Source organism: Balaenoptera ricei, chromosome 6 (assembly GCF_028023285.1).
Source record: "Balaenoptera ricei isolate mBalRic1 chromosome 6, mBalRic1.hap2, whole genome shotgun sequence".
In the NCBI taxonomy this organism is placed as follows: domain Eukaryota; kingdom Metazoa; phylum Chordata; class Mammalia; order Artiodactyla; family Balaenopteridae; genus Balaenoptera; species Balaenoptera ricei.
The window spans coordinates 64,318,461-64,344,307 of NC_082644.1; the positions used below are offsets into that span (position 1 = coordinate 64,318,461).

Sequence of the window (25,847 nt, forward strand, 5' to 3'; positions counted from 1 at the left end):
AGATCACTGTCAAAGGTATGCTCAGTGGTTCATGCTTGGAGGATCTGGGTACCCTCAAGTCAGCTGACTAATGCCTCTACAAAGTCTCTCCTTGGAATTCTAAAATGTATCAATTTATTGGTCATTGTTTCAGATATCATAGTCCAATCATATCTGTGGTATCATGTAAGATACACATATCTAGGTAGGCAGATTCTCTCTTAGAAGTATTGACAGCCTAAGTCGTGCTAATCATCAGAATATTTAACCAAAGGCCAGGCTCAGGCACTAACAGGTCAGGATGAGGCATGCTCGACATAGTCAGCCGTTATGGTCAGAATGATGTGTACAGGTTTTATATTTATCCAGAACCTTGGGAAGAGGCACATGACAAAAAAAATCCAAATAAGTGTTAATAAATGCTCAAAATTCCAGAAGACAAAGGGGAAAAAAAAAAGAGAGAGAGTTGAAATCAACATGGCCTAATAATAGATGCTTTAAATTTTTGATAGGCCCTACCATTAAAAATCAAAATGCAAGTGTGATTATATTCTGTTTTAGCTCTCACCTCGTGTAAGCGAAGTGCTCAACAAATATTCTTTTCTTGAAACAAGTGTGCTGACTATAACCGAAGTACTATATTCCATGGTTACTTTTGAATCAAAGGGGGTAAAAAATGAGTGTGTGAGGGTACCAGTCGTTTTTATACAGTGTTTATAGAATTTTAGAAAACTTTCACAAAATGAGTCAGTTTGAGGGTGACTTTAGGTTCCTGCAAATGTCTGGAGCTATTGCAAAGTGAACACAAGTTGTCTTCCCCTTCTAGGAAGTATGATCCAAAAAAAATGCAGCACACATTGTAATAGGTGTCATATTTTCGACCAAGTGCATATACCTAATGTATACCATATAAAATCAATAATGTGACATAAGACAAGGTACACAGCATTTTCAACATTTAGTCATTTAAAATAGTAATGTTTTATTGCATATTATTATGGTATTAGGCCTAGTATTCTCCATACATGACAGATACAAAACCTGTACTGCATAATCAGTGTGACTTAGCGAAACTAAGAGTATCTGTTAAATATCAGTAAACACATCTTTAATTAGCAATATTTCTACTTGCCTGAAGAATACAGAAAGACATCTAGGGAAAATTCAGATCATACACTTCCTTGAAAAATGCCAGGCCAGAATACTGAAATAAATGTCTTTCTATTATTATTTTCAGCAAAATCCCTTGGCCAAATATTATCATTCCATGGTTCTTAGAGTAATCTGCAAATATTGAATTGTCTTTCCCATACTAACCATTTCAGCTTTAAATATTTGAAGGTTTACTAAAGACCCTCAAGAATTCAAAAGCAGGAGTCACACTAAACTAATGTTTTGTTCAGTTTCTTTGTTTTCCTGACTCTTGCTGCTTCCCTACCCCCACCACCACAAACATAAATAAATAAAACATAAGGGTGGATCTTGAAGGCAAGAAGTGAGTCAAAACAAAAAGCACCTTAAAGAGAGAAAGGACTCCTTTATTCAGGTAGTCGTTTCACAGTGCTTATTAAAAACCTACTCAGGACTAGACAGTGTTCTAGGTATTGGGGATATAACACTAATTAAGTACAAGTTTACTAATCTTGAAAAGTTACCATTGTAGGGAGTGTTGTATTTTTTGCCTTTAAGCTGACAAGGAAAAGAGGAGTACTAAGGAGCTGATTATATGAGTGTTACCTTCTGAGTTTTCTCTAAAAATTCAGCTTGTGAAACTCTCCTTTCTTCCCTAACATCACTACCTTTCAGAATCACTGTCCGGGTGAGGCCACCTGTGTAGATGGTTTGTAGGCTTCATTAGTAGCATTTTGAGTTGTGCTTTTCTGCTAAAAAGAATGAACGAGATTTCTAAAATATAGATTTAATTGCAAATGTTTGTCACATAGCTGTAATCTGATATTACTGATGTTGGATATAGAATACATATTATGACAATAAAATAAAATACTTTAAAAAGTGATTTGTGAATAGGCTTTAGCTCCTTCAGCATATTTTGAATATTAAGTAAAAAGCGTGAATTTGAAATTGTTTGATTTGAAATTACTATTCTTTATTACCTTAAAATTATTGGTCAGATTATTTATTAAAAAATATATAGTAATGTTGCTTATGTCTTACATCTTGAAAACAAAATGGCTACTCTTCTTTTACAACAATTTAATACCATTTCATTTTGTATCTAAAATTTTGTTCTTTTCAATGTTTATTGGCATTTAGTTATATCATTTTTTTGAAGCAAGGATCTCATGGGCCAAGCTTGTGGTTATAATAATTGTAATCATTGGAACTACTGTTTTCTGAGGGTGCCAGATACATATTAAGAGCATTACTGGATTAGCTCATTAATCTTCACCGTAAGCTCATGAAATACAGTTACCCAACTGTACAGTACAATTCCAATAATACAATTTTGCCTATTTTTCACATGAGAAAACTAAAGCAAAGAGAACTTAAGCAACACATCCAGGATCTCATAGCTAATAAGTGGTGAATTTGGATACAAGCCCAAAAATACAATGCTATAATACACTTCTAGTAAACTGAGATTTGTCACCTAAGCATGTCTTACTGTACCTCCTGACCACTCAGAAAACCGTCCTTTGCTGTGATTTCATCTAATTAAATCTACTAGGTACATAATTCTGTCATTCTAATAGCAGAGTTTATGGATTCTTGTGATTTCGTAAAAGTGATGGGTATTCACTGTTTTTTTTTTTTTCTCCCTGTAAGCCTTACCCAAACCTCCAGGAACTCCTGTCGTGACTGAGAGCACAGCTACAAGCATCACACTGACATGGGACTCTGGGAACCCTGAGCCTGTCTCTTACTACATCATTCAGCATAAACCTAAAAATTCTGAAGAACCTTACAAAGAAATTGATGGGGTGGCGACCACACGCTACAGTGTCGCTGGACTAAGTCCCTACTCAGATTACGAATTCAGGGTTGTTGCTGTCAATAACATCGGGCGGGGGCCTCCCAGTGAGCCCGTGCTAACACAGACCTCAGAGCAAGCGCCGTCCAGTGCCCCCAGGGATGTCCAGGCGCGGATGTTGAGTTCAACCACCATTTTGGTACAGTGGAAGGAACCTGAAGAACCAAATGGACAGATTCAAGGATACCGAGTTTATTATACAATGGATCCCACTCAGCATGTTAACAACTGGATGAAACACAATGTGGCTGACAGCCAAATCACTACTATTGGCAACTTAGTGCCCCAGAAAACGTATTCTGTCAAAGTCCTGGCTTTTACCTCAATTGGAGATGGTCCTCTTTCAAGTGACATACAAGTCATCACTCAGACAGGAGGTAAGTCTGGTTCTAGATGGGGAGTAGGGTAGAAGGGAGCTGGTACTAAGAAATGGCAAGGACAAAAACAAAGAACAAAATAGTATAAGTTTTAATTTTTGAGATTTAGAGTTTCTAAGTAAGGAGTTAGGCATATGGAAAGGAACAGGCATGGACACTGAAAGACTATAAATAATACAGTCCTTTTAAAAGGGGGATGCATTTAGCGTCCTTTCTTTTTTTTTTTAATTGAAATATGGTTGCTGTATAATATAACATGGGTTTCAAGTGTATAATATAGTGATTCACAATTTTTAAAGTTTATGCTCCATTTATAGTTATTATAAAATATTGGCTATATTCCCCATGTTGTACAATATACCCTTGTAGCTTATTTTATACCTAATAGTTTGTACCTCTTACTCTCGTACCCCTATATGTAGCATCCTTTCTTTTTAATTTGTACCCAAATGACTTGAAGACTTTCTGCAGGAGTTGGATAAATGCATCCCCCATGCAGCATTTTGAGAATAGAAGAACTGTGCTTCTTTGTATTAGCAACTCCGATAGAATAGTCCCAAAATTTATTTAATTTGTGAAGGAGCGGATGGTTCAAGATAAAGTTAAAAATAAAACCATTTGTCAGGGGACCTTGGATATTTAAATGGCTTATATTTGCCAGGAAGCAACTTGCTTAAAAATGAATATTCCCTTAATGTTCTTTTCTTTTTTTCTTTGTATGGCCTCAGGGATAAAGAAAGACAGTTACCAAGATCTAAGATCAAACTTTGGGGCTTTATTCACCCATTTTCCTGGGTATTAGAGCAGACGCCAAACTATTTTATGAAGAAAAACTTGGCCTTTCCCGTAGTTTTATTTTCATAAGAGGTTATCAAACTTCTCTGGTCTTGGATTCAAAGTGATCAGTTTTGTCGTGGGATGGGAATAAAATAAACCATAGCAGCTGTCTTCTTAAGTTTATTCTTGAATATCTGAGAGCTATTCATTTGACTCCTTATTGTCTTGGTACCTCTTAAACTTGCATTAATCTGTGAGTGTTTTGGTGGCCTGCCATTCGTTTGTTCTGAGAATCCACATAAGAACCATGTTATTGGAGATGGTATCTATAATCTGTAGTTATAACTCATAGGTAATTCTGGGAATGAGTTAATGAATATTCTCAGGTGTCAGAACTAGATACACTTATGTTTAACCACTGACTTGTTTTTATGTTGTGGGCTTCGTGAATCTTCAGGCTGAGGATGTTTACCTATATGTCTTGGCTACTAGGAACCTCAGAGCATGTTTACAGCTTGCCTGGCTTTATTTTATTTTCATACTGTTATTTGGTTCTTACTGGTTTGTTCATGGATTTATCCCTTTTTCTAATATCAAAAAAGTAACTACAGAGTGTTTTATCATAATTATACTGAAAATCATCCATATACCTTCCCTATTTGGCTTTTTCATTTCTTCTGTGTTTGTTATATTAATATGCATAAAAATATTGTAGATTAATTTTTCCATAAGTTTCTCATTGGAAAATGTAGAAATCAGTGAATCTTGTTCTTTTTCTTGACTGAAAGTAGTCAACTGTTAAGAGATTATTTTTTTATTATACTATTTTAGCAGCTCCATAACCATTAAAGGATATAAGAAAGTCTATAGGAAGAGTATATACCTATACTCCACTTTTAGGTTTTTGGTGTTTCAGCTTTGATATTTTAAAAATCCCTGATCTTGGAGTAACATAACCAGGGTTTGAATCCCAAACTACCATTTTTAGCTCCATATCCTTGGACAAGTTACTTCATCTCTCTGAACTTCCGTTTTCTCATCTAAAATAATAACCACCTTAGAGAGTTTAGTGGTAGTGGTTTTTTTTCTAAGGCTGCCATACAAAATACCACTTACTGGAAGAATTTATCATCTTGCAGTTCTAGTGATTAGAAGTTCAAGAACAAAGTGTCAGCAGGATTGGTTCCTTCTGATAGCTGTGAGGGAGATGCTGGGCCTCCCGCCTAGCTTTTGGTGGTTTGCTGGTAGTCTTGGCTGTTCCTTGGCTTGTGGAAGCATCACCCTGATCTCTGCCTTCATGGTCCCATGGCATTCTCCCTAAGCGCTTGTCTCTTGCGTCCAAATTTCCCTTTTTTATAAGATACCAGTCATAATGGATTAGGGTCTAACCTAATGATATCATCTTGACTAATTACATCTGCAACAATCCTATTTCCAAATAAGGTCATTTTCTCAGATTCTTGGTGTTAGGAATTCAACATATGAATTTTTGTGGGACACACTTCAACCCGTAACAAGGCTATCGATTAGATAATGGATAGAAATATTTTATAACTTCAGTAATATATAATCATCATCATAATAATAACTGCCATATGCTGGAAACTCTGCTAATAGGTGCTTTTTCTTACTGCTCAATTAGGTAGATGTGGAATTATCTCATTTGCCAATGAGTAAATTGAGGATCGATGAAGGTAAAAAGATTCAGGAACTTCCTTTGGGTCATTAAGTGGACACTCTAGATACTTTTAAGCACCATTATTTTTTAAATTAATAATTTGCTAATGTCTTATTTTTGGTGCCTACTAGGTTTTAGTGCCCACTAGGTGCTCAATAAATGAGTAGAGGCAGGAAACACAGGGTGTCATGTATTCATATCTCTATTCAAGAATTATATATGGGGCTTCCCTCGTGGTGCAGTGGTTAAGAATCCGCCTGCCAATGCAGGGGACGCAGGTTCGAGCCCTGGTCCGGGAAGATCCCACATGCTGCGGAGCAACTAAGCCTGTGCACCACAACTCCTGAGCCTGTGCTCTAGAGCCTGTGAGCCACAACTACTGAAGCCTGCATGCCTAGAGCCCATGCTCTGCAACAAGAGAAGCCACCGCAGTGAGAAGCCTGCTCACTGCAACAAAGAGTAGCCCCCGCTCGCCGCAACTAGAGAAAGCCCTCGTGCAGCAAAGAAGACCCAACGCAGCCAAAAATAAATAAATAAATTTATTATTTTTTTTAAAAAGAATTATATATGATATACATCTGAAATACTTGAGGTGGCTATTAGGTTATCCCAGTGCAGAAGTACATTAAACCATTTAGATATTTTAAAAAAAGAAAAAAAAGTTAATCTAAAAGAAGTAGAAGGAATACCTTTTTTATAGAAAGTTATGATACTCAGTCACTAAGTTTGGCTCTTAATTTTCTAACTACAAATTTAAGCATACAAATCTATAGTGTTTCATAATATTATTTTCTTATGACAGAAGGATTTAGCTATCTAAGAAACCAAATAGTTACTGAAACTAAATTCAACCGAAACATAAGAATCCTTGAGAATCATGAGAATCCTTATATTCAGAACACGAAATGACAGTAATGCTTTCAGTCACAGTTTAATGAAAGATACAGAACTGATGTTTAAATAGATCATATTGTGTTTTTCTGTATTACCAGGGGACATAATGTAACATAAATAATAACTCAGTGAAGGTAACATTGTGACAGGAGCAATTGAGTTAATGTGATCCAGGGACTCCGGACCTAAAAGAAAATCTAGATGAATGGATCACAGATGCATTAAAATAGCTGTTCTCAATCTCTGTTTAACTTTTTTTACATTAAGATATTTCCAAGAACCTTCCATAATAATTGTAATTTTAATACCCATTGATTGAGAAGATATATAATGACATAATGACTTGTGCCTGCCGAGATCAATAGGCTAAGAAAACCTTCCAAAATGGAACAATGATTTGATCTGTTCTCTAGGCTTAATTAACAAAGGCCATTTGATGTTAGTGGACACCTGCCAAATACAATGATGTTAGTTCTGATATAATTAATCCTGAGCTGCTCCTGACCAGCTAATTCATAGGATCACTGCTAGGCAAAGACATAAAACCATTATGAAATATTCTTTTAGTTAGGTTATATAAAATTTAAGTTTATGATTCTTCTCACTACAACTTTATCTTTTCCAAACCTACAAAAATTTACTGATCAATAACATGCATGAACTTCTCAAATATTTTAATTTCATATACACAGAGATACACATTTTTGTCTACTTTATCTAAAAGGTATACGTTTCATTTTATTATCTTTAATTCCCTGACAGTAATATTCCTATTTTTGTTTAAAATTAGACTCTGCAGAAACAATATTTAGAAATAAAGTGAGTTTAAGAGAGACATTATTACTTTTGATCTTATCTAAGATTATTGTCACATGTATTGATATAAATGGAGGATGGATGTAAGTTTGTATATTTCTGGGAATATAGAAAGTCAAAATATGATCTATGTTATAGTCAGTAATATATCCCCTTAATTATGAATATTAGTACAGATGAAAATATTAAGTAATCTTTACATGGTTTTAAATATGAAAAGATTTTGGTTAAAATGATTATTTTCTAGAAATATTGGTTAATCTTCCAAGTTTTCCATAGCTTTAACTTCTGGCATTATAGTGACTTGCAACTAATTCACCTTGAAAATACGTGGACGATATGGCCATTGACAAGGGAAGTATTTATGTTGTGCTAGAAAAAAGTCTCTGCTATGAAAAAACACATTCGGGAAGGATGTCTTATATAGTTTTCTCTTGTACGTAATTATAATAAGAACATAGGGTAACTATATTTTACAAAAGAAGTACAAATAAAACTCTGATAAGGAAATGTAATAAATTAACATCTTAAACCTAATGCACTAAAATAAATGTTACCTGTTGTTCCTGCTAATTGGAGGCATTCTAAAGCTGTTAAATCCTAATGTGTGTCTTTTTCTGAACTTTCTTTAGAAAACATATCTTACCTCTAATTCTTCTATGCATTTAATAGATTCTTGGGGAAAGTACTGATTTATATGTACACACCTTAGTAGTATAGGTCTTTGGAAGGAAAATAATTATACACATTTAATAAATAAATATTAATGAGTAGCATCAACTTTAAACATTTTGAAGAAGCAAAATTGTTATAAAACTATGACATTTTAGAGACATTGTGCTTTAGGTTTCCAGTACTTTATAAACCATTTAATTACTATATATCAACAGGCCTATATAAGCAAACTAGAAAAGACTGATTTCCAGTAGCAAAAATTATGAGCCCCATTTGAATTCTTTCTCTAAATAGTTTTAGCAATGAGTAAAGGAGTGCTGGTTGTAAATACAACTGTAATAAAATTTTAACTTTTTCTTATTGATGTTTAATGACAGTTGAGAGTAAGATTTGTACAGGTGCTTGTGTATTAAGTACTTATTTTGTCAATGATATATCTGCGGCACTTACAAATCAGATTCCTTGTTTGAATTTTGTTTTGTTTTGTTTTACTACCACTATAATTCTGGCTGTTGCTTTTCTTGTTGTTATTATCATTTGTCAATATGCTAGATACTCACATTTTAAAATATGTACCTTATTAGAGCACTAGATATTTTAGAAATAATGTGTTTTTTAGTCTTTTTGGTAATGTTTCATATTTATATTACGGTGAGGTAAAATTGTTTTTTAGCCATTTTATATGTGCTAAGCCCTTTCTCTTCAGAGATATTCCCTAAAATTTAGTCAGATATTGATCTCTTCCAATATTATCAGAGTTCAGATGACATGCAGATTTTCTTCTCATTTCTTATTCATTCTCCATTCTCTGTGAGTTGCCTTCAGATATATGGAGTATAATAGTATTACTACTCAAATATTTTCCATTTCTCAATGGGGTTATAATCTTATTTTAGGGAATTGATAGCTCATATGTGTATTTCCTTTTGGACATTAAATAAGCAATCAAGAAGAAGGATGTAACAACACTTTACCAAATATAAGGATTTCTTAAATATAATTTTAAAGAAAAATTTGTGTTCCTACTTTTCTTTCCTCTTTCCACATCTAAATTCTATTGGTTTATGGTCAACATTAACACATCTTTTTTTAATGTAGATGATTGCACTAAGGTTTCTGGATGGGTTCTTTTTATTCTCCCGTGTGTTTTCCAGAATCTCAGATTTTTCCATAAAATGTATCTTTGGTTAATTGATGAGGAAAATGCTACAGCACAGAAAAGCTCTTAAATAAAAGAAAAATAAAATATATATAGAAAAACATGAAGTAAGTGAAGATAAAAGAATGTCAGTAAGTTTGAGGTGTCAAGACTGTGGGAGCATTAAATATACATACAGGACTTCCCTGGTGGCTCAGTGGTTAAGAATCCGCCTGTCAATTCCGGGGACACGGGTTCGAGCCCTGGTCTGGGAAGGTCCCACATGCTGTGAAGCAACTAAGCCCGTGTGCCACAACTACTGAGCCTGCGCTCTAGAGCCCGCGAGCCACAACTACTGAGCCCGCATGCCTAGAGCCTGTGCTCTGCAACAAGAGAAGCCACCGCAATGAGAAGCCCACTCACCGCAATGAAGAGTAGCCCCCGCTCGCCGCAACTAGAGAAAGCCCGTGCGTAGCAACGAAGACCCAACACAACCAAAAGTAAATAAATTTTAAAAATAATAATAATAAATAAATAAATATACATACATACAAATATCTATATCTATCTATCTATCTATCTATCTATCTATAGGGGGGGGGGAGTGGGAGGAAGAGAGTAAGGGAGGGAGGGAAGGAGGGAGAAGGGATATGGAGAAAACAAATATAAATGTTAATAGAACCTTTGTAGCCACAGTATTTGGTATAAAAATCTAACTGACAGATGATGAAGTATTCCCTGTGTCTCCAAGTGGCACAGACAAAATAAATATGACAGTTTGGAGTCCACTAAAGTGTTTTCTTGTGAACATATATTATGATCATTAAGACTATTATGTTTGGGGAATGTATAAATAAATACATTAATTTCACAGCTTTTTTCTTTTCCTTTGAAGCCTCAGCTTCATTGTGGTTGTTTCAGTAATGACTAAATGATCCTGAGGAAGCAACGTCTTTAGGTGAATCCACAATTCCCAAGAAAGTCTGAGTAGCGTCACCCTTAAGACACGTATGGGCATAGAGCCTGATACAATAAAAAGATCTTTTAAAGCCCTGGTCCTTATGCTGGATTTTGTCTGTAGACACATTTTGCCTGATACAGTGTTTTTCAGTTAATTTCGACTAATTCAATTTATTTCCGATTGTAAAAAATTAAAAGATTTTACCTAGAAGATTCATTATCAACTTCTGCTGAAAAATCAGAAGCTTGGGCAAGACTGGACCCACATTCCACACGGCAGCCGTGTCCTGGTTCTGAGTATCACTAACTCCTTCTGGGGTCCCAGGCACTGCCCCATTGACCCTGGGCCTGCATGGCCTCTGCGCTTATCTAAGTCATCTGCCTGGCACCTCTAGGCATTGGTGTTTCGACCACAAGTTTAAAATCTATTAAATTCCCCTCCAGACCACTTCAAAAGAAGAAGATGTTGAAAGCAGAGGAGGAGAACCCTGTTTGTATTATTTGAAGAGACTCACCATCCAGTCGTGTGGCCACTTCCTACTTACTTTGTCCAAAAATAAAATGAACAGTACACCGTCTGAGACTTTGATGTAGCTGTTTCATTATTTAGAAGGAGAGAGCTCTGAATAGAACTAAACAGAATTAGAGAATTAAAGGAAGTGTGTGGCACTAAACAAGGATGAAACATTGAGACCTACCAGGAATTTGTTTGAGACAAATTAAAAGCAAAAAGTTTAAGTAAGAAAAAGTTAATTGGATTCCCACAATGTTTTCAATCACTGTCACTCAATTTATTATTAGCCTTAGCAGGGAGGAAATACGTAACAAGCAATTATTATCCTGAGAGCAGCCCTTCAACACTGTCCATGTTTTTAATTCTTGACAGCACTTTATTTGGTTTGGTTTAAGTCAGAAGTTATCACAAGGTGTTCTTCTTTCCCAGACGTGTGGAAGTTGGGGAAAGAAAAAGGGAATAAAACTAGAGAAAAAGAAGTGACTGCATACATATGCATAGGCGTGTGTATTTTTAGGCTGAGAAGACCTTTCATGATCTGAATATTAGAATCCAATCATAATTTCCCCATCTGATCATTCTTGGCTTCCACTGTGGCTCTTGCCTGTGATATTGGTATTTTCTTTTTAGAAGTAATGCATTTTCTATTTGTTTTGCTCTTTGCCTGATTGTTTTTCTTATTTCCCTCTGTTCTACCTTCTCTTGCTCTTGATCTTTTATCTTCTTTTGTCTCTACCTCTCACCTCTCAGTCTGATTGATTGTGTTAGGTCACCCACTGGGCAGGTACTTAAAAAAAAAAAAGATACTCAGTTCAGAAAGTACATTCCTGGAGGCATCAAATTAATGAGTATCTCAAGGCCTGTGATATGGAAGGAGAGAAAGGAAAATGAATGAAATTAGAAATATGAAGCACTGATTATTGGTGGCCTTAAGCATCAGTCCAAACATGAGTGTGTGCACGTGTACACACACACACACACACACACACACATACACACACATACACATACACAGATTCACAGGTTAACAGACCAGAGGAATGAAATGATGATTAGGGATTGATTCCAGAAACCATTGTAGACCCCTTTAGATTTTAATCTTTTTTTAAACAAAAGGCATTTTTTTTTCATCATGCTACAGAGAGATGACTATAGAAAGAAAAGAAAGTAATGCATTTTATATCTCCAAAGACCTTCTTTCTGGTGAAAATGATGCTTTAGGTATTGTTTAAGAAATTGGTGTCATACATCAGCTACAAGTTATATTATTTGTATATGTTTTTGAATGTTCATGCTCATTTGCCAAAAATACTTTAGATGTTCTTTACACCTCTGGTGTGAAGTATTATTCTTGTTTTTTACAAATATACACGGAATTCTCATGTGAACTTGTGGGAATATGGTCATATGTTCAGCTATGGCACTTTGAAACATACCGCAATATCCGGGGTAATGATCAAAATATTTAATGGCCACTAAGGCATGGGCACCAGCCAATTAGAGTAGACATTGGCCGAGAACAATGTAAGTAAGAGTAGCTGTGCTACTGATGCCCTGAAGTGCATTAGCCTTGTGCATAATGGATAGAGGACCTCGTGGGATTAGTTGCTAACTAGGAGGTTGGGGTTAGTAAAATTTATTCTAATTCAACATTTGCGTAAGATGCTTTCAACTGGATTGATGTCCCATTCTTGATTACATATGATATATAGCTCTTCCAAATTGTCTATTGCATGGATTACATGACTAATACGAGAATTATAGATGACCTCTGTTAAATTCCTATATTTGTGATAATAAGTGTATTCTATACACTTTTCAACTTGTATAGTAATTTAGCTCCATCTCACTAGGGACAATATTAAATTTATATTGTGTCTAGTGTATTAATTCATGTTAAATTCATTTAGAGATTAGAAAGAATTGTTAGTTTTTTTAATTCTCTCTCTTTTTTTTTTTTTTTACATCTTTTTAAAACGTGGGTTGGTAAGAAAAAAATACTAATGATTCTGCTTGCCTGTAGGTTTTGTTAATGGAGTAAAGGTGGGATTTTATAAACCTAATTGGAAATAATTTTAAAAGTAAACTGTAGCGTTAGAGAATAAGTTCCCATTCAGTTGTAAAAGAACAATGGCTTTTATGTTTTTAACAATTGGTGTGACTTAGGCAATATTTATCCCAAGTGCTTTATATAAATAATCACATTTATTACTTACAATGATATTATAAAGTAAATATAATTCTTAAAGTTGAATTCAGAGACTGATATATTCTACATTTGCTAATTCCACATCTTGCATATATATTAAACCACTCAGGGACAAGCACAGTATTTATAACATTGTTCTTGTCCCTTAAAGGAGGAAAAATGGGCTTTATATTGACAGGCTAACTTGGACAATGTAAGGAACCTAGCTCTCCATTAAGCTAATATGTGCAGACACTGAGTGAAAAGTTTAAACAGTTAATGAAAGAACTTCTGAGTATTTCTGGTGATGGTGAGCTCACTCCTTTGCCTCCCTGATTTTAGTGCCAGGGCAGCCACTAAACTTCAAGGCAGAACCTGAATCCGAAACAAGTATTTTGCTCTCTTGGACGCCTCCACGTTCAGACACCATCGCCAACTATGAACTGGTCTACAAAGATGGGGAGCATGGAAAGGAGGTAGGACTGTGCTTTTCGCCTTGTCGTCATTCTCTACACCCAAGCACTGCTCGCATTTTGTGTACTTGCCCAAGTTCTGTTAAAAGGTCAGATATCTACAGAGGACCTTGGTGGAAAAGATTTATTCATCAAAAGGGAAGCTTGACCAAAAACACAGAAAGAGTATTTGGAGACTTGCTGGGCTTAGGACAAAAGAAACAAAAAACAGCTATTGTCCGTAATGGAAATTTCTTTTTTTAGTTCAGGTTTCTAAGTTACTTATGGAAGTATCTGCTTGTAAAAGAATATACTCCTTGAGATTTGGGGATTTCCTTTCTTTGTCTTCTGCATTAAAATGCTTAAGTCACTGTTAACACATGACTAAGTGAGCTCCAAGGCTTTGGGTAGATGAATTTGTCTAAACTGGTTTCAGAGAAAGATGCCCCATAGCAAATGTTTGTTTGTATGCCAATGATTGTTTGATATGAATGTGAAAATACATATATATATATATATATATATATATATATATATATATATATATATAGTTTGAGTATGTTACACAAATAAAATAACAGACTGTGGAAGGCTAGAAATTGTTAATAGTTACTGAAAAAAGAAATAAAAATCAAAATAACTAACACATACATTAACGGGCACTATAATAATGGTTTCACACATATTAAGTTAATCCTTACGGTAGTGCTTTGAGTCAGCCTCTATTATTAATCTATTTCACATATTATAACAAAATGGAGACACGGAAAAAACTAAATAATTTGCCCAAAGCCTCATACTACTGAGTGGTAGAGCTGGAATTTGAATCTCGACAATTGCCAGAATCTGTGTTCTTAACCATTAGGATATACTGGCCCTTCGGTATACTTTGAATAGATTATTTAAATCAGTATTAAGATACATCTAATATTTTCAGAAAGGGATAGTAATAAATATGTTTCTTTTGTTATCGTAAAACCCATTAAGGGGAACATTAGGACAAAAAAGTTGGTAAAACTATATGTGAAAACTCAATCCACGAAGCCATTTTGTTATACCTCTTAGCATTCTTTATCTTAAAAATATCTTCACAAAGCAAAACAGCCCCTAAGTTCTAAAAAAGAATACCTTTCTTAAATACTCACATACTAAATGAACTATTACCAACCAATTAACTTGTGGCTCATCATTTTGAATGCTATAATACATTAATATGCTACTGTAAACTTCTATTTTATTACATCTCTTTGAAGTGAGCAGAATCTCCAAAGACCAGGTTCTAAAAGCAATGCTTTTAGATTTAGCTAACAAAGCTGATACAAATTAATCACTCAAAAAGTTCTAGAACTGAAGTGCTGATATAACGTAAAGTACTCGTGTTACAACTGTTGGTGTTTGTAATAAGACATAAATTAGCATTAAATTATTTTAAATACTTACCATTACCCAACTAAAAAACAAATAAACTAAAAACAGTTAAGAGAGTGGCAGTCCTTTGGAAACGCTATGGATACTTGACTATTGGCATACCTACTCTGCTTTACAATTGTTTATTTAGGAAATTCCTTTTTTTCTTGTTATTTGGTAAATCTAAAATTTCTGAAAATTTTGTATTTGCAAGCCAGAACACCCTAGGGGTGTATTCTCTAGTTTTATATCTGAATCGCCCTTGACTGATTTCTGTTTGTGTGAACAGCAAATGCTATTTGATAAAAAGCCTTATAAGATTATTGATGCCATTACTAGACTACATAATAGCATGCATTTTAAGGTTTACTACAGGCTCATGTTCAATCTGAGATTGACTACCCATAGATAGCTATATCTTTGCTAAAATGCAAAGGCAGATTTCAATCATGAAAATAAGTTACAACATTCAATTAAAAAAAACCTTATTTCAAAAGCCCTTTATGATGTTAAAAGTTATAGAAGAGTTTGTGATTTCTTTTTTCTAGCTGTAGGTTCTGTATTCACAAAGAAAGGAAGTGTTAAAATTAATTTGAACTCAACCTGGGGTAACAGTATAGTTTCATATACATTATCTAGCTTTCTTCAGTAAGTGACATCTGATTTTTATTCCCTCAGGCCTTGGCAATTTCAGATCTCTTTCATAACAGCCTCATGCGAACTGTATGACGGTTTCCATTGTTACTTCCGGCCATATTTTCTTTGCCCCTATTTACGTTGCAGACGGTCACGGGAGATGAGCTAGACATCTCTTCAAATGGAATGTTAGGCATAAGCCATTGTCAGGGGTGGGGGTCAGTTTCCATTGTGGGCAGTGTCACCGCAACACACATGACTTAAAGGTTGAATGCATTCATGGGTGGTGGGCCTCTCACTCCCTCTTATCTGATGCATTTGGAAAACTGTGTCATCCTTAGATAGATCCCCGACTTCCTTTTTTCCAGTTGTCTTATTTGTTGTAGAAACTTGCCCTTTTAAACTGGTATCTTCCTTATGTAATTCCCCTAGTTGATACTCACTGTTGATTCTGTTTGTGATATTTTGATGACATTATAACCCTGATGACAGAAATCTGATGTTCTGGGCAGTGTGATAAAAATATATGCACAAATCTTAATGAAGATGACCAAGGTCCCTTGTTACTTATCCACAGCAACGGATTACCATTGAGCCAGGGACATCTTATAGGCTGCAAGGGCTGAGACCAAACAGCTTGTACTACTTCCGTCTGGCTGCACGCTCTCCCCAAGGCCTGGGTGCTTCCACAGCTGAAATATCAGCCAGAACCATGCAGTCAAGTAGGTGTCTTTCTTTACTTACTTTCTGCCCTTTTCTTCACTAGGAGGCGTTGCCAGCTTTTATCCCCACCAACAACAAACCTGCTAATTAATATTTAATAGTTGGTAGTCTCTATATGAGCAAGTGTCCAGTTTGGGGGATTAGAGCACCATGACCTTGGTTTTCAGACTGGGTCCAAATGACAGATCCCATTCTCCCACTTCCAAAATTGAAAGACATTCAGAGAAGGTAGGAAACCTACTTGAGAAAAATGGGTAAAGGAGTTGGATCAGTCTCCATTTAATGAATTATAAAGCTGTAAAGCAAAATTCAGATTGAGGACTCTGCAAAATAATCAGAGGAGGGCTTAGCAAACTAAAGAGACAGGAAAAGACCAAACTTTTATCTTTTTTAAGCACACAGGTTTTAACTTTGCTGATGACCAAGTCTTCAAGTCATGTATTTTTTCTTAGTTTGCTGTTAACTTTGCAAGTAGTTCATGTGGAAATTTGGAACATTCACAGAAAATCTGTATTTGTACAAATTTAGGAACAATGGAATAATCACAAGTATATTTGCAATCCTAAATTGTATTTTGTTTCCTCAGGTTCAAATTCTTTTTGGGACTGTTACTCTAAAGCATAGCTGTGTTTATCACAATGGAGTTCATTGTGTCTAGGGGAGATTGTTTTGCATAAAGCATTATATGGCAGGTTGTTTTTGATGGAAAGTTTGGTGGCTTATAATACTATTGTTTGCTCTTTATTAATAAGTTTCTATAATTAGTCTATTAACCATTTACCTTGAATTGAACAGTTTTATGGACTTATTTCCTTAGATTTTTAAAATATTTTACATTTTATATGTGATTTTTTAAATTTTTATATGTCATTTTATCTAGTGACATAGATATGTATAAAATGAATACGTTGAATTTTATAAAGAGAATGCTCTATTGACCTGATTTTTAGACCTATCAGCAAACATGAAATTTACATTTTTTTAGAAGATGAATTTCCTTTCATATAAGCAAGTCTTCCATCGTTTCATTTTCTATAGATACTTGAAATCTTTCAGGGTTTTTGATGATAAAATTAATATTTTTCCTCAACACATGATTATTCATATGAAAAGCATTAGGATTCTGTTGCTTAATCCCTTACTGATTATAGCTTATTCCCATAAAATTTCTTTTCTTTTAAAACTGAAGCATGTAAATCAATGCAGTATTGTATGTCTCCTTTGAATTCCAGGCAGGCTAATACGTAATATTGCAGAAGATAATTCTTAAAATCAGACACTTAATTAAAAGAAATGTGACATGCTTTAATATTATATTTTGCATGGTTCACAAACTTGACTGTTTTGCATACACACACATATATATTCATACATACATACTTACATACAAAGAGACAGAATGGGCTTTTTATAGACACATCAAAAGCTTATCCACTCTTTATTTTATTAAGGTTTCAAGTGGTGTTACATATACTTTCACAGAATAGGAGGTCTGAAGGTAGGAATGTAGTGAAAACCAAATCAGTTTTTTAAAAAGAATTACAAATGAGTCTTTGCTGTTACATGAGCAACTCAATTTATTATGAATGATAATGCATATAAAATAGTTTCGTAATTTGAAAGATAAGAACCTTTAGTCAGAATCAATAAAAATGATCTTCTTGTGATTTTTGCAAACCTTATACCAAATTTATAAGGCTGTTTTATGAGGATTTCCTTTTTGTCTGTACAAGGATCTTTTCATTTTGATTGCCTGTAATGAAGAACACAAGACATGTAAATTAAGAAAGACTGATGATCGTCTAAATAATCAGATACACCTGACACTACATAATGTTAAGGCTCACAAAGTGTAAAGAAATACCCAAACTACATGTTCAAATACAAAAAATTAGAAATGATTTACTCATTCTACCATATATATTGCCTTATATCAGAAATATATATATATATGCAAACATATATTCATACATCATCCCAATTCTTTGTTCTTCTTTAGGAATATATATTATTAACTTTAAAAATAATTTATGATAACAGTCACATTGCTCTTTATTGCTTTTAATTTTTTTTCAAATAATGATATGTTTGATTTATTTGATGGAAAATAATTGCTCAGAAGGTGACTAGTTTATTTTAGAATGGGCAGGAAGCAAGTTTATCTTTTAACTCTTAGGTAAATCCTACTTTATATGAATAATTATGTACAAAATGAAAAGAGCTATGTACAAAATGAAAGATAAGTCGTATCTTTTCCAGATGGTTCTCAGGATTTTTTTTAAACAGTTCTTTTTAATGGCTATGTTATTGACATTTTGTAAGGGATAGATGATTTTTATTGATTTTACCAAAATTTGCTGGTGGGATCTAATTCTTCACTAGCAATGGTGTCTCAAGAAGAGCTATAATTTTAAAAAAGCTGGAAGCTGACATAGGGTAAGTACAAGTTACAGTCAGAATCAACCAGCCTGACATTACCCTCGGGTAGGTAAATCCTGGACTATTCGTTTTCATCCTTTTATCGTTCTGCATGCTCACTGTATATGGGCTATGATCAATGTTAGGTTAACACTTGTCGTTAAAACTGGTCAGAAGACTCCGTTTTTCAGATAGTCAGAGGGAACCCTTTTATGTTTGTTGGGCTTTTATTTATCTCCCTTTTTAAAAAATTGGAATTGGTGGAAGGGCATCCAACAGTTATTGCCACTTTTCACACTTAAGAACCTTTTCACAAATGAATACTATGTAGGAATTGCCCTCATTTTAGAATGCAGTAGTGAAAGCTTGAAATGGCATCTCTTAAACATCATCAGACTCTCACGTAATAAATCTTGTACTGTTTGCAGCTTTTTTGAAGTTCGATAGTCTGTGTAATAGGGCTGGGGAATACTGAGGGATTGTTTTAGAAGAAGAATTTAAATTGCAGGTAGGTAATTTTATTTGAGGCTCTGTTATCTTAAGGTTTCATTTTCACATATTCCCCCCACCCATTATTTAACAATTATTTTTGGTCATTTATTCATTTTTTGGTTTATTCATATTACTAAGCCAAGGTACATAAATTTATCTTTAAAAATTTACTTTAAGTTTCAAAGCCTTATTTTTGTTTTGTTGCCCTATTGTTCATTTATTTATTTTTGCCTTTTCTTTTGTTTTATCATTTTTTTTTTCCAACCACTCCTGTCCTTTCACTCAAACCCTCCTTTAACTCACTACCAAAATAAGAGCCGTCAGCTCCTCCTCAAGACATTAGTTGCACCAGCCCAAGTTCCACTAGTATTTTGGTAAGTTGGCAACCTCCACCAGTGGAAAAACAGAATGGCATTATTACTGAATACTCCATCAAGTATACCGCAGTGGATGGAGAAGATGACAAACCTCATGAGATTTTGGGAATACCTTCGGACACTACCAAATACCTTTTGGAACAGCTGGAAAAATGGACTGAGTACCGGATCACTGTGACAGCCCACACAGATGTCGGCCCTGGCCCTGAGAGCTTGTCCGTGTTGATTCGAACCGATGAAGATGGTATGTTGCCTCTGCTACGTCAGTTTGCACCCTTCTGCCACAGTCTTGGTCTGCTGTCTTTTGATAGGCTAACAGTAATGCATTTTTCTCTGCTCATCTTTTTTACCCAGCATCGCTGTAACTTCAGTGGTTTTTGCCAGAAACCTATCTTTGCTACGGCCTGGGCATTTTTTTTTTTTTTTTAACTTTTTTCATCTCAACACAGTAATTTGCTTCCTTTTAAAAGAACAGTTTGCTCCTATGACCTTGCAATCCAGGCCCTTCTCTGTACCTCCATCTAAAGTCTTCTGCATATTTCTTGGTTTTTGTAGTCACTTCTTTTACATTTTGAAGTTAACTTTTCAAAAGTGCCTTCTTATCTTCTTGTTGCCTTTTTGTCTTGCACGTTTCAGAGACACTGATGCTCGACATTCAATTTTTGGCATCTGTTGTATGGAATACCTTTGATATGAGAAAAAAATAAAGAAGAAAATCCATATAATCAAGAATCTTTTTTATTCTGCTAAAAAGAAACCTTAAAAACACACACACACACACAACAATCAACAACCAGTTTTTGTTATTATTTCAATGCTATACTTCTTTGTGCTTTAATGCTTTGAACCTCAAAGCATCTTCCTTGGCTTTTGTACATTTTTTACATGTTTTTCTATTTCTCTGATACTCTTTTTTTCTTCCATTTTTTTTTTTTTTTTTTTTGGCATCGGTCATGTTTTTTGATCTTTTCTTAAAAGGTAGAGCAGATTGGTTGAGCATTTTCCTTGGTTGAAAATGTTTGTATTCCACAAAGGAAACGTAGTGGGTCTGCCTTTTTTTTTTTTTTTTTTTTTTTTTTTTTTTAAACCTAAGTAAAGAAAATGCTCTGACTGGGTGGGACAAGTGCCTATAATTTTCTTTTATCCAATGATGTTGTTCCAGTTCCTAGTGGTCCTCCTCGCAAAGTCGAGGTAGAGGCTGTCAACTCAACATCTGTTAAAGTCTCATGGCGCTCACCTGTGCCCAATAAACAGCATGGCCAGATAAGAGGATACCAGGTGCATTATGTGAGGATGGAAAATGGTGAACCCAAGGGCCAGCCCATGCTGAAGGATGTCATGCTGGCTGACGCACAGGTAAGCCTCTGAAATTGCATATGTATATTTTTATAGGATACATTTATTTTAGTCTGTACCTTAAAATGGACCCCATTTTAATGTTTTTGGCATGTTAAAACTCCTATACAAAATTCTAGCTTTTTTTAAAAATTGAATTACAGTTGATTTACAGTGTTGTGTTAATTTCTGCTGTACAGTGAAGTGATTCAATAATACATATATATACATTCATTTTTTATATTCTTTTCAATTATGGTTTATGACAGGATATTGGATATAGTTCTCTGTGCTATACAGTAGGACCTTGTTGTTTATCCATTCTCTGTATAATGGTTTGCATCTGCTAATCCCAAACTCCCACTCTATCCTTCCCCCACTCCGCCTCCCCCCTTGGCAACTACAAGTGTGTTCTCTGTGTCTGTAGTCTGTTTCGTAGATAAGTTCACAAAATTCTAGCTTTCAAAACACATGATCCATATTTACCTTCTCAATCAGAGTTGACTTCAAGTGAGGAAGTGAATTGAAATGACACATCTGATTAAAAACATGTAACTGTTTTCTTAAAATACAGATGTACGGCTCTACAGCTATATCTGAGTTTGCCTTTCTGACTTCAAAAAAATTGGTTGACTTAATTAAATCAAAGGGAAGAATTTCAAGCAGCAGTTTTGCTGATAAATCTACTTTCTGCTGTGCTAAAAGTATTTGGAACTAAGTTGATCTAATTTCTAAATGTATGATTTCTTCCACTGAAGAATAGACATTCTTATTCAGGGAAAGGTATCCAGATAGTATTTTATTTAGTATTTCTTTGCCAAATTACATATCTAATGAAAATAATTGTTTCATTTCCCAGAAAATGAAGATAATGACAATGATAAAAATTAGAGTGTCTCAGGGTATTGATGAGATGCCCTATGCTGAGCCAAATTAATAAAACTATTAAGAGTAGTTGAGAAAGTGAGAAATTCTATCAACCCTAAGGCAGTGATTTACAACCATGTAGTCACAATTTGGTTTTGTAATATGCTGTTTAAAACAGAACATTAATTTTTTTTTTCAGTTTTTAAAAATAAATTAGAAGTGATTCAAAGACAGTACCATAATAAATCTACCTATACATATTTTTCTGAAAGGGAGAGGAAGATTTCAGTTAAGAACTGCCCTACTGGAGATTATACATAACCCATGGACTAGCTTACCTATGCTTGTTCCAATAGCGATGGGGTATTAGGAATAGGGGAGTGCTTTGCTTATCCAGCAAATTGGTAGCTGGGCATGGAAATGGATGGGATTAGTGAAAATTTGAAGCTATTTCAATTGAAAATTCCTTCCTTTGCATGCAAGTGGGGAAGATTATGAACAAAGTTGAAAACTGCTGTGCCAGATTGCCAAATTTTGCCTTCTTTTCTCTGTGAAGATAACAGGGCTATAAAGGGCCCTGTTTTTTTACCCCAAAGTCTTTACTTTGTATTTACTCCAAAGTCTTAATATAATCAACTCACAAAGGTACTTATGTTTGCTTCAGTTTCAAAACATTCTAACTAAAGGGGTCTGGCTTAGTGACTAATTTATCTTCCTCAAATCCAGTTGTATGGTTTTGGTTTGAAGGCCATTTCTATAAATTTAGTTGGAAATTCATAGTGTCCCTTAAGACTCTGGAAAAGGACCATTGACTTGCTTTTTTGTAAATATTTATTTTGTACTGCCCATAAAATAGAAAGTTCTTATAGTATAAAATTAATAAGGCCTTAACTGCTTACGTTTTATTTGGTGCATCTGCAATTATGAGAAATAAAATGATACGACCATCATGCTTTGATGTCCTTCTTCAGTTCATAGATAATCTTACATTATAGAACTGGAGTTCTGTTGCTGTTTTCATTGGGAATATGGTAGTTAGTGAAATTATATGATACAAAATGCCTTAAATATCAACTCAATCTTTTTTTTTTTTTCTCCTCTTCTACTGTGGCCTTTCTTTATTATTTTGCTGATTTTCTTTGTGGTGTTGTTTTGGTTTTTGGTTTGTTTGGTTTTTGCTCATTTCATGTTCTCTTTAACTATTCATTGAATTTTTTTTGCATCTTACAGGACTTCACTGGGACTGTACATTTTCAATATTAATGAAAGGTGTTCATCTAAATAGTGACTTGAGTTCTGTAACCTAGATAGAAATCAAAATAAATGTCACAACGTAGTGTGCATCAGCTTTTTGCTATGCCTTATTGATTCATTCCAATGAACCATGCATTAAAAAAAATTAGCCAGTTTTAGTGGTAACAACATAGAACATATTTACTTTTAACTTCTCAATTAGGAATGAAGGTGGCAGCATAACACACATATACTCTTTGGAATTTTATTGTACACACCTCTTCAGTTGCTTATTTCTTCTATTTTTTTTAATCTAAGGAGGACACCATTGCCTTTATCAGGCTACAAATTTCTCTTCATTTCTTTTTATTTTGTTTCCCTCCTCCCCAACCTTCTTAATCTCAATCAGTGGGAATTTGATGATACTACTGAACATGTGAGTAATTTTGGGCTGCTTTTTCAAAACAGATTATATAAATGGTCGTTTTTTCTGATACCCCTCTTTCATTTATTTGTACTATGTCATCACAATTTGCTTGGATGCATGAACTAACAAATTATTTTTTAAAGTACTTCCACTATGTGGTACACTTTTCATTTTGGTTTTTGTTTTGTGAAATTGCTGTGATGCTATTGATTGCGTAAGAAATATCGTGAGTTCATGTTGTTTTGGTGGCTGCTACTAACTCTGCCTTGTGACACAGTTAGAGGAGGCATGCTTTAAGTGGAGGTATCACAGACGAGAGATGTTGAGTTTGTTCTGGGCTGCTCATAAATCCTGCTCCAGAGTTACATATTCAGTGCATAACATGACCTAGATCTGGCACTAATGAACTCTATCTAGAAATGGCAATTCTCTGTTGTACCCATACAAATTTGAGTGAAATTGCATGAGTCATGCCAAGAAGCAGAAAGTATTCTACTGAGTGAAGAATTCGTTTTTTTAATATTTTAGTGAATGGATGGTGTTTTTTATTGAGAGTTTATTATGTATAAGGTACTGTGGGGGACACAAGATGTGACACCTGCCTTCTAAGTGCTTACAGTCCAGGCGCCTAGGAAGGATATAAAGTTCAGGAAAGTTCCATAAAATACAACAAAAGCGATGACCTCAAGCAATGTATAATTAATTAATATTTGAATGGCAATATCAGTAAGAGCTATGAGTTTAGAGACAGTGGACCAGGATGGTAGAAGTCCTGAAACTTATTTGAGAACTTAACTGATGAGTAGGGATTGAAGAAGTAAAAGTGTGTGTCTGTGTATGTTGGTGAGTTGGAGGTGGGAATGTACTTTTAAAGGTCAGCACAGCAGAAGCAGTCAGTCAAGAGTGTGATAATAGTCAGGTGACAGTGAGCTTGGCAATTTGACAGGACTGAAGGATTCAAGTTAGTAAATTAATACTAAATACTACTAAGAGATTAAATTTTAATATAATGTTAGAAAAACCTAAAGTGTCAAGCTAAAGAGCTGGTCTTTAACTCTTCAGTCCTGGAGAGATATAAAAAATTATTAAAAGGAGCAAAAAGATAAAGGCTGGTAGGAGGTATTCTTTTGTTTAATAAAATTTTTTTTTTGCCAAAACACAGGGCTCTTGTAGGGATTCTTGGTAAATATGATGGTCAAGCTATCACTTCTCATGAAATTGACAGTGTAGCAGTGTTTTATAAACTTCTTTGACCATGACCCATAGTAAGAAATGCATTATATGCCATGACCAATTCATGCATATGTTTAAAATAAAGGTTTTACAAAATAATACTTTACCTTTAAATATATGCAAATTTTAATATTCAAGTATATTTCATTTTTTTAAAAAACACTGGTCTTGAATGGCTAAATTGATTTCATGACCTACTAAATGGGTCATTACCTGAAGCTTAAAAATCAATAACTTAATGGATAGATTAGAGGGGGAAAAAAATACAGTAGACAGGGAAACAGAGTTCTTTTCCTAAGTCGTGAAGTAATAAAAAATTTTTAAAAAGTTGAGCATCAGAAATGAAAAAGGGACAGTTATGATCAATGTTTTAAAGGAAGAATGGACAAAAACATACTAACTAGCTAAGAATTTGAAGAAGAAAAAGGGACCAAAGATCACTCATAAGTTTTGAAGATGCTCCACCATTCATTAAAATATGGAAGTAAGAAGGGGAGTCTGCTTCTGGGAATGACATTTAAGCTTTAGTTAAGTTGAAGTGGAGGTAACACTTGATAGTCAAGGGAAAACATCCAACAAATATTTACAATGTATTGGGCTGGCCAAAAAGTTCATTCGGGTTTTTCTGTAAAATCTTATGGAAAAACCCGAACAGACATTTTGGCCAACCCAATACATGCCATTGGAGCCCTGGGGGGAAGTCAGGGCTAGAGATGAATTTAGGATATAGGCAGAAAAAAATTCTTTAAGTTTTAGAGATGGATCCAGTTTTTTTTTTAGGACTAGAGAGAAATGCAGCAGATGAGTGACTGTGACAGAACATCTGGGAATGCCAGCTTTTAACAAGCAGGGGCAAGAAGTAGGGTGCAGATGGGCTAGGAGAACAAAAAGAGAGTGAGGAGCTGTGGCCCTGATATCAGTCACACTACCCGAGACAGAGGGTGTGGAAACCACTGAGTAAGTAAGTATGCCCACAGCTTAAAGAAAATGTAAACCAAGAGATGGTGTGATCCAGGCAGAGAGAGGTGTGGCCAGCTGAGATTAGACCATGACAGAGGGCTCGAACATTTTGAGTGGCACTACTTACATTATCCTATCACAACCTGTATGAGGGGAAGGACGTGTGTGTTTAACCCCAATTTTATAAATGAGAAATTTATAGAAGGCTCAGGGTATGTAAATTGCTTGCCGCACGATTTGGTGATAGAACCAGGCCTCGCTTCTTTTTCCTCCTAGCCTGGCCTGCTTTCATCAGTCAT

At 34.7% G+C, this 25,847-nt stretch overlaps 1 protein-coding gene across 10 annotated transcripts in view; it reads left to right on the plus strand.

Annotated features, from left to right (window-relative positions):
• PTPRD (protein tyrosine phosphatase receptor type D) overlaps positions 1-25,847 on the plus strand; it is a 526,430-nt gene that overhangs the window by 332,939 nt on the left and 167,644 nt on the right. For 7 of the 10 annotated variants that reach the window (XM_059924740.1, XM_059924745.1, XM_059924742.1 and 4 more), the window contains 7 exons: positions 1-15; positions 2,767-3,348; positions 13,331-13,464; positions 16,061-16,205; positions 19,432-19,737; positions 20,656-20,849; positions 23,338-23,364. The exon at positions 1-15 is cut by the window's left edge and continues 255 nt beyond it. In XM_059924740.1, the coding sequence (XP_059780723.1) occupies positions 1-15; positions 2,767-3,348; positions 13,331-13,464; positions 16,061-16,205; positions 19,432-19,737; positions 20,656-20,849; positions 23,338-23,364 (1,403 nt within the window). The remainder of the gene's footprint in view (positions 16-2,766; positions 3,349-13,330; positions 13,465-16,060; positions 16,206-19,431; positions 19,738-20,655; positions 20,850-23,337; positions 23,365-25,847) is intronic. The other 3 variants (XM_059924743.1, XM_059924744.1, XM_059924748.1) reach the window with 1 other exon arrangement.